Source organism: Acanthisitta chloris, unplaced genomic scaffold (assembly GCF_000695815.1).
Source record: "Acanthisitta chloris isolate BGI_N310 unplaced genomic scaffold, ASM69581v1 scaffold9602, whole genome shotgun sequence".
NCBI lineage: Eukaryota > Metazoa > Chordata > Aves > Passeriformes > Acanthisittidae > Acanthisitta > Acanthisitta chloris.
This window is the reverse complement of record NW_008661020.1, coordinates 1-9,757: the sequence shown is the minus strand read 5'-3', so window position 1 is coordinate 9,757 and position 9,757 is coordinate 1. Positions and strand designations below refer to the sequence as shown.

The 9,757-nt window shown below is 41.6% G+C and overlaps 1 protein-coding gene across 1 annotated transcript in view; it reads right to left on the bottom strand.

The window, feature by feature from the left end:
* The window catches only part of VWC2 (von Willebrand factor C domain containing 2), a 55,682-nt gene extending 45,929 nt beyond the window's left edge, over window positions 1-9,753 (bottom strand). Inside the window, exons 1-3 of the mRNA XM_009070063.1 lie at window positions 9,733-9,753; window positions 8,392-9,173; window positions 1,818-1,947 (exon numbers count right to left, since the gene is read on the bottom strand). Coding sequence (XP_009068311.1) covers window positions 1,818-1,947; window positions 8,392-9,105 — 844 coding nt within the window. The 5' untranslated portion in view covers window positions 9,106-9,173; window positions 9,733-9,753. The remainder of the gene's footprint in view (window positions 1-1,817; window positions 1,948-8,391; window positions 9,174-9,732) is intronic.
* Between the last annotated feature and the right edge of the window lie 4 nt (window positions 9,754-9,757).

Here is a 9,757-nt window from a genome sequence, read left to right as displayed (position 1 = left end):
CCAGAAAAGTTGAGCTGCTTCTGAAATATCTTGGTTTTGTTGCTATTGCTAATGTTTTTTTCCTTCATCTAAAAGCTAACAAGGAAAGCCACTGTTGGTTCTCTGACATACAGAGAAGTGACAGTACAGCTCACTAGAAACAGGCAGCTTTGGTCACCTTGGTCTGAAACTGGGTCAGAGATGCCAGCTCATGGCTATACCCGACGAATATGCATGCAATATTGGGGATCCAGAGGCTGAGGACAAGGCCACCCTTTTCTTGCTGGGAGAACTCAGGAAATACAGCTGTAACACGCTGGGAAATGGCAGCTTCCTCATAACAAAAGGTGTGTTTTATGCACAAATTTGTAAAAAGGCCTAATTTCTGGGAAAAGTGTCAGGGAATGTATGCAAACAGCCAAGCCCTGCACTGCTGCACCACCTCAATCCAAAGAAAAGCCACCACTGGGAGATTCCCATCGAATTCGTCCAGTGGTCTTAGCACTGTTTGGAGCTGGATTGACTTCCCATTGGTGCACATTCTCCCACAAGCATCAGCATAATGCACTGCAGTGGCAAAGACTACAGAGACTTAACGCATTATGCTTGTAACTCCATCCCTGATCCTGAAAACAGTCTTTTAGCCTGCCCAGAGTCAGTTTGACCTGAGGAACTGCAGGAGAGCATGGTGCACACAAAAGCCTGTGGCCACGTCAGGAAGGTTCTTGCCATCAAACAAGTGCTAAAGGATCCTCCGGACCAGCTAGCTATCACATCACCAGCTTCTGAATTCAGTCTTTCTCAGGAACTGACCCTAAATGCCTCAAAAAATGCCTGTCCTCATCTCCAAAACCAGAGTGCCCTTAAGCTGTACAGCCAAGAACAAATTCCTTCAGGGTTGTAACAACCAATTAAGGAATGTGAAGCAATTACTTTTATATCCATACAAATGAAACTCCTCCAATGCAATTAAATATCCCTTATCATCTACTGTTGAATTTGTGGAAACCATATGCTGTAAACCCTTTTCTTTCCTCCCCCAACTTTTTGTCAATTTTAATCAGTTTGTTTTAGCTAATGTAATGAAGCCTACCTATTCAAGAGAAATAATAGATGTCTGCACATTATCTGAGTATTTTTAAATGTCTTTTTTAATTTTAAATATAATTTCATTTGAGATTTTGCAGCTTTCATTTCTATTAATAAATTATCATTTCTTCTCTATAAGTGATGAGCTACTATGTCATGTAATTTTTTTCCTCTAAATAGACCAGGACTTTGATCTAATGCAAGCCCTTGCTGGGAGTAGAGAGACTTTCTGTCTAATTTAGTTACGAAAAATATTCAATTAAACTTGGGAGTTTAATTCACTTAGTTATGAAAATTAAATGAGCTCAATAAGGTACATTTGATTTGCCTCAGAAAAAAAAACCATCAAAAAAAAAAAAAAGAGAAGAATCTCTGAAAGGGGAATAAATAAAAATGGAGACAAAAGTAACTTTTCCTGCTCATGCTGAAAGATGGGTAACATGAAGTGCCTGCGTTCGATTTTGTGTGCCTCTATAAAACATAGCCACAATGAGTTAGTGCAAAATTGATATCCAGGAGCCACATGAATACCTACTAATTGTCTCCTGGGTAACAAAAATCCCTGTAGGTCACAATTGAGTCCATCCCAGTGAAGGGAAGATCTTACACCTCACATCAGGAAGACACCATCCACACACAACTCTTCTCCATCTCCACTTGAGGAAAAACATCTGAATTCTTTTTCAAACCCAGAATGGAGCAACATGGATTTCTGAGAGAAGCCTCCTAGTTCTGCAGCTGTCACTTACCATTCTTGCAGATAGGACAGCACTGGTCGGGCTCATACACCGGATCCACACACTCGGTCTGGGGACAGGCTGAGACAGTGCACAGCACTTCACCATTGGCTTCACAGCGACACCTTTCACACGGAGAAACCTGAAACACAAATCCAGTCATCCTTTAACTCCTTCACTTCATGCACTCCTGGTGTGTGCAATGCTTGCCTTCTCATCTGCACTGTTCTTTTCTTCACCTCTTTTTCCTTCCCACTTTAGAACAAATGGGTTTTGTGGTCTGAATAATGCAAAGAGCAAGACAGGGCTCCTGCAAAACTACAGAATCACAGCAGAAAAAAGCCACAGGTTCTGCTCTAAACTTATGCACCACATGGGAAAGTCACAAGGATTTTTAAAACAAGAACACTGCAGATTTTTAACACTAATAAAACAAAACCTTCCCTACTGCATTGCTAATGAATTCCCACAATATTAAGTTCATAATCTAATTTAATTCTATTAGGGGTTCAAAAATAATTTAGAAAAAAATATTGTACTGAAAGAAGTAAAGTTATGCTAAATGAAGTATGAAACTTCTTTGAATGGAAATCCTTATTATAATTTTTCCAGATCTGAAAGCATTTCGGTAGCAGGAAGTTTCATTTTATTGAAAATCATATTTTTCAAAGAGAAGTAACGAAAGAAACATCCTTTGGGATTCAGGTATTTCCCACAGATTAGCTGTATTTGGACCATTCTTCTAATACCTGTAACTTTCTGAAAAGAAAATGCAATTCAAAGAAAGGGGTGAAGCAAAATACAGGCAGTCCTTTTTACCTAGTGAAATGTTAGTGGTTTCAAGAACTCTTACAGAATAGGAACACCGCAAGGTAATTACTTGAATGACCTACTTCAAAGAAATTAATTCCAAACAAAACATTATCAAGGCCCTATTTAGTAAAAAAAATATAAATATCTGCATTTGCCACATATACAATTCCAGCTGTCCTCTTCAGCATTCCTGATCCCATTGCAGCACGTTGCATTGCTGACATCCTTGTACCACACAAGGAGCTCCAGGTAGAGGGAAGCAAAGTAGGTGAAGATAAATGGTATACTGTAAACCTCACTGCTGCACTCCAAAAAACCACATGGGCATCCATGCTCAGAACACAGGATGAAAATGCAGCTGAATGTTATTATTAGTGATCCTCTAAATCTATAATCTGTGCAGATTATTGGTTTACTTAAGGAGGAGGTTGTTCTTTTTATGGACCCTTTTCATTCCAGATTCCAGCTGATGCAAACAACCACCCGTTGCACTTCTCCAATGAAAGCAGAAAAACCTCAAATCTAAATAAAAAGAAAGAAAATAATTATTCTCTGTGAAGAATCACCCAGATGTATAACTTGCAGATCATCTGCTTCTTCTCCCTATTTTTTAGGCAGCCTATCACATTTTTTTGTCAAATCCATTCTCTGCTTGCTTGCCTCTCACATCCTTCTCACTTCCAAAGTTCAAACATGCTGATGCTTGCACAGCATCATCTCCAAGTAAATGCTCATTCGTGCTTTGACACTTCCTTTCCCACCTGCCAAGGCTGTTATTTGCTTATGCACTCACATATCTTTCATGCCCTCCCCTCTGCTTAGAAAGTCTAAATAGGGTCTCTTGTTGCATTGCTTTCTGCTTTTATTACTATTATTTATTTCAGGCTTCCTTTGCTAGCTACTCACTTTGTGTTTTCTCTCTGCTTTACACTCTACCAAGGATAACACCACACCGTATATCTATAAAATCATGCAAGGAGGCTGACAGCTCAGCACTGCAGATCTTTATTACAGACGCTGCCCTGTAATTGTTTATAAACTGCCACATTCACTTCCAGAGCTGGAGTGTCAGCAGATGAGGAGCTTTCTGATCCAGTGTTCAGAGCCGAAAAGCTCAAGTATCCCAGGTAATCACTTGAACTGTATGTGAAATTTTGAGGGTCAGCAAACTTGAGCTCCTAAGTATCATGAAGTCAATGATAACAATCCTTCCTGCTGGAGTTATATCCAGAAACAATACCTACTAAGTTATGAAAACATGCTTTTTAAGGAGGACTGGGTTTTTTTCTGATTATTTTAAAGAAATCTTACTTGATCAAAGACACCAGAACCAAGGATCAGGGTCAACAAGGCAAACCTATAGCTTGCAATAAGTTTTAACAGTTTTTGCCATGACTGGAAAAAGATGCAAATTTGCCAACCATCACAGTTCAACAAGACCAGTAACTACAACATGTATATTCCTTCTCCCAGGACACTGCTTAGTAGCTGTGCCACAAATACTAGAAGTGATGTAAAAACTAGAGTCTCTGATGACAATCAGGAAACAAGGCAGCACACAGATGTTATTCCTAAAATTTCTCATCTGTAAAACTTACAGATATTCTAATTAAATGGGTTGTTTACTAGAATTCCAAATCTGACAGAAGCCTAAAATTCTTAGAAAAAGAATTTAACAAAGCACTGGAAATACTATCAACTGAGAAACAGGATGGATCTAATCTTTATCTAATAATGATGATTCATAGTAAACATTTTCGTACTATACAGCACATACACCTGAAGACTACAACTTTCATGAACAGAGTACACTGCTACTGTGACGCTGCAGTAATGAATACCCTTCCAGTGTAATGGATCACAAGATTTCAGAGGAATACCTACAGCACACCCTTGGTAAGTACTGTCATCTGTATGACCCACCAAAGTGAGTCATGGCAGCAGAGATAAGGAAGGCCTCCACGTGCTAATTTCTACAAAACTCTTCTTGGGCATCTAATAAACCACAGTGGCTACTAAAATGGTATTACCGTCAACCTTTATCTGTTCATCTTTGAACTAAACAGCAGTACATTGCTTTTTATGTATTATCAGGTACTGCAGAAAAACCCCACTTCTTTCCACACCTTAATGGTGGCTCAATATTTGAAGGCATAATCATCACTAGAGATGGACAGTAAGACAGTGCATGTATGCAGCAGCAGCTACATAAATCAGAATGAAAAAACACATTTGGTCCTTCATTCCCTCTCTTCTACTTAGAGAAGTAAGCACATTCCCTGCAGTGCAGTTCCTAGCAGCAGTCAATGCAATGAGCATCCCACTTGTTCATCTGGGAAATGACCAGCCCAGCAGCTGTCATGCTCAGCTAATCTGACATAACCAGGCCGGACTGGAAATAATACCACCTATCAACCTCTCTCTGAAGACTAATGATACCACATCTCTATGGTCTACAGATGAAGCTATTAACTCTCAAGCAGCAGTAGTTCTGCCTATGCAAAAGCTGCAGGAAGACAACAAGAGGCACAGAGCTCTTACGTATTCACCAGGCAGCCGTAAAACCTGTAGAAAATAGAGTACAGATGGCAAAACTCCACAACTTCTTTAGAATTGTTTAAAGGGAAGTTTATGAGCAGAGGTATAAATGGAGTTGCAGAGGTTGTTAAAGACCAAATGCACTCCTGTGTAAACAGCTAGATTTCCCACTAGTGGGGCATGAAAAAAACTGTAGCTTAGTACAGGTAGTAGGTTTATCCAGCAACTTAGTGTAGATTGCCATAATTAAAAAGTGACAAATCATTTGCACTCACTGAAGTTCTAGTCCAAAGTAATCTTTCCACATGCCAAATTTAAATCAAAAACCAAAAAGATACCAAAACCAAACAAAGAAAAAAGGTGAATTAAAAAAAATATATGCAATCTACATTTGATTCCCTGAGCCTTGAAAATATCTGAATTAGAAAAAAAAATAAGAAATCACTTATAATCTCAAATTTATTTGCTTTTGTGATGGAATTTTTGTTAATATTTTCTTGCCACATACAACACTTGTGAGAACATGAATGGGGTTGCACCTACAATAATAAATGCACCTGCCATGCTTTTACTTCTGTGTGCCTTCAAAATGCCACAGATTTTTCAGAATCCATTTGGATTTGAATTCTAGATTTCCAAGAAACTTACCCACAGAAAAAGTATAATTTGTGGTAGCAAGGGAATTCTAAAAGACACAAGAAGCAACAACTTTCAAAAACATAAGTCCTTCCCAAACATTACACTACTGAAGATAACTTATGGTCCTTGCAAGGCTATGACGTTGCAGGTCAGCCTGCATCTTCAAATCTTACTTTAATACTGCGAAATGTCTAGCAGACCACACGCTCAGAAATCTCCAGCTTCAGTGCAGAACTTTATTCTCACTGCATTCCACCAACTAAGGCTTTTGTTCCCAATTCCACTCATATGGATGCTGTGATCCCTCTGCCGTTCTGCCTCACAATACCCACAGGGGCCCAGGATGGTGCTCGTGGAAACAGTTTCATGAGACCCCATCCTTCCCCCACAGCTGAGCTGTGTTTTGTGTTGACATCCATGTCGTTTTTGAAAACAGAAAAACGCATTCATACGCACGCAATCAAAGTCTGCAGGACAGACTGAATCAAAGAAGAAATACATCAAACCTCCCATTCCCTAGTACACTCAGCTCTGGCTCCAGTCAGGGCAATTTTTTGCCATGCCAAGCCATACAGGAATCTTATACAAGCAAACTCTGAAACTTGCATGTATAATTACACATCTATACATAAATGTTTGTGCAAATAATGTCACTAAGAAGTTAGGAGGTCATCTTTTTCTTATTTCAGTGATGTCTGGTACTCTGCCACAAACAGTAGGTAGAGAGACAGAGAAAAATCAGATCACTCTCCATTTACAACTCTCTCCCTGATCTTAATCAAGAGATAGTATATTAGTTAATAAACAGAAACATGCTGCAGTTCCACTGCCTAACTGTGTCAATAACTTTCTTTGCTGATCCTGAGCAGGCATGCCTTCTCACTTGTGTTTCCAAAGCTGCCTAAACAAAGCTGTAAGGGAACTCATGTTTATAGTAGAGGAAGGTATGAAGACAAGGGCTGAAAGCTGAATGGGGTTAAAGAGAAAGCCAAAATATTTTCAAAGCATTTCTGTAAATGCCATTGTTCAGCACGCCCTTTTTATCAAGGCTGCCAGCCATGTTCAAATGTACCAGCGAGCCCCAAGGTTCTATTCTCACTACACACTGAACACAGTATTTTAGGTTTGCTTTACAGCCATTAATGCCACACCACTATATAAAAAGACTAAGAAGTGGAACTCTGTAGCAGAAATGTGAATGAACAGAGCGGAGAAGCCTTTGAAACTGACCTACAGAGAATGTGTGCAGAAGCTTCATGTTCTGGCCACCCCTCAAGAATGACGTTTGATGGAAAAGGAAGGATCTCACAACCCATCTTGGAAATGGTCACACCAACTAGCAGCTGTTAAAGTAGCTGCTCCCTCTTAAGTACAAAACTGCCACCCTGAACTTGAATGCAATCCTTGAGGGTGACATGGAAAAAGGCAGGATGATGCAATGCTTTGTGCCATAATTTGAAATTCACCAGCACTCCACATATTACTGCCTAAAGAGAGAGAGGGGAAATACTGTGATTTATTCTGGAGAAAGCAGTTCTGCTCCTTTATTTATTTAATTTTCTGTCAATTGAAGATCATGGAAAGACATTATGAATCACAGTTAAGTTTCCATGAACATGCAAATACCACAGAGAGCAAAGGGGGCAACTTATTTACGGACTTCACATTTTCTTTTCTCCATCCTGAGAGGGACTCAGCTTCCAGAACCCTGAACTACATTTTTGACTCCCTTCAACATATTCAGCTTAAAAATCTCTGGGTGTTCAGAAATGGGTTTTGGACCAGCACTGTATCCAACAGTCATTCAGAAGCAAACTCACAAGTCATTCTTGGAGCCTGCTCACATATCTCAACCACAATAAAATACTAAGGCAAAAAGGCAAGGTAAGCAGGCAGAAAATTAGCCCCTGCTCCAAAACTTCTGAGTGCACTGTAACAAGTTGCATTTTCAATGATAATGACCTTGCACAATAATGTCAAAAAGGCTTTGGTCTAAAAGGTTCTTCCTGAACACAAAGCTTTTCAAGTCTCTTGTTTAAGTATCATCATAATCCAGATTGCAAACCATGCTCTTATTAAACAGAACATCCATAGTCATTTTCAGAAAGCAAACATTATGCAACCTTGGCAGCACCATTTAAATAGTTAAAAAGGAAAAGAGAATTGACTGCTATAAAAAAAGGCATCATCAGAGACTGATTACTAGGAATAAAAGTCAGCCCACAAAAATCCCTGCTCGATCCCTGCAAGGCAGAAGTTTAACAGTTAACAGTTAAACAAAGAAACAAATATATTGCTGGAAATTTTCATAAAATCCGTAAAACCAGCAAGTAGCAGCATTCTTCCAAGTAGCATTTTTTACTGTAAATACCAAAGGAATTAATAAAGATCAGGCCCCTCATCAAAAATGTTAGAGTATGATAGAGCAAGAAAGGTCATGTTTAAGGGGAATATTTTACAGGACTGCAGAAGTAATATTAACACAAAAATGAAAAGGGGAGGGAAAGACCCAGAACACCCTTTGAGAAAGCACTTAAAGAACATAATGCCACTTTAAACAAGAGCCCACAAAATAACTTTAGGCTTCAGTCCTTACCATGAACTCCTCTAGCGTCTGGTAGGTTTTCCCTCGAAACTCGCAGTAGTTCTTCCTCTCCTTGCACTGCGGGCAGCACTGCGTGGTGTCCACATGGATGCAGCGAGGGTGGAGCCTGGGGCACTCGGGCTGGATGCACAGCGGGCCCTCCTCAGTGCAGAGGCAGGGGCAGGCAGAAGGGCCCGGCGCAAACTTCTCGCCGATGGCGTAGACGAAGCCGCTCTCGTCCACGCAGCCTTTCCCACGGTAGTCCGGGTAGGCGTACTCCTCCGGAGGCTCCGGAGTAACACTCGCCACAGATGCCGGGAGAGACGAATCTTCGGCCACCTGAGGCTCCTCGGGAGCAGCATCCCTCTGCTCTTGCACTTGAATGCTCCCAGATTTACTGCTCGTCCCCTGGCTGCTCCAAGCCTGCTTTTGCCTAGTCCAAGACTCCTTGTTGGAGTAGTTCCTGTTTCCTTTGCTCTTCCAGTCCCTGCTACCCTCCTCCCTCCCGCTCCTGCCGATCTCATTCATTTTCCCTGGGCCTGTCTGACTGTCCCTTGCAGAAGTGTGATCCCTCTTTTCCTGGCTCGCCTTTATCTCCTGTTTGTCTTGAGCCTTGGCCAGTTTTTGTACGGGTATGGTGGAGCTACAGAGGGCAACCATGAGGCAGCAGGTTACGAGAAGCGAACTAGAGAGAGCTCCAATTGCCATTGCAGTAGAGCTGGGCATCACCTACTGCATCCCACAGGGGACACTGCATTCACATCGGAGGGAAGCGCTTCACAGATCCACAGTCCCTAGGAAAAGAAGGATTAGGAATACTTGAGCTTCTGCACTTCTTCCCCCTCACCCCCGCCTCGCCTCCACCGATGCAACATCTCAAACAATATGCAACCTGCCTCCGTAGTTTATGCAAAAAGGCAAACAACAGCCTGGTGCTGCATCCCTCCTCCTCCTCCCACGCTCTGCCAAGTCTCATAAATAGCAGAGCTCCGGACACGGACCGGGCACCGCCGGCCCCGAGAGAACGAACGCCACGCACAACTCGGGGACTCACATCGCCAGCGGCAGGTGCAGGCAAACACAGAGCGCTCGGGGGTTAATTTTCCTTTCACATGACAGCACGTGAAGAAGACGGACACCCGATGAATTAATTAGACGGAGCTCCCCGAAACCCAGCAGAGTCCGGAACAGAAATTACCCAATTGAGTGCTATTCACAGACTGCACGCACGATGATTTTCATTAACCTCTTACCCAGCCTGTATGCCGGTTTGGGTTTTACTTAAATACCTACCCGTGAGCACGTTTCTGCTACAGACGACTAAACCCAGGCACGCTAAAGCTAGCAAACTACCTCCCTTCCGAACGACCCAAACCGG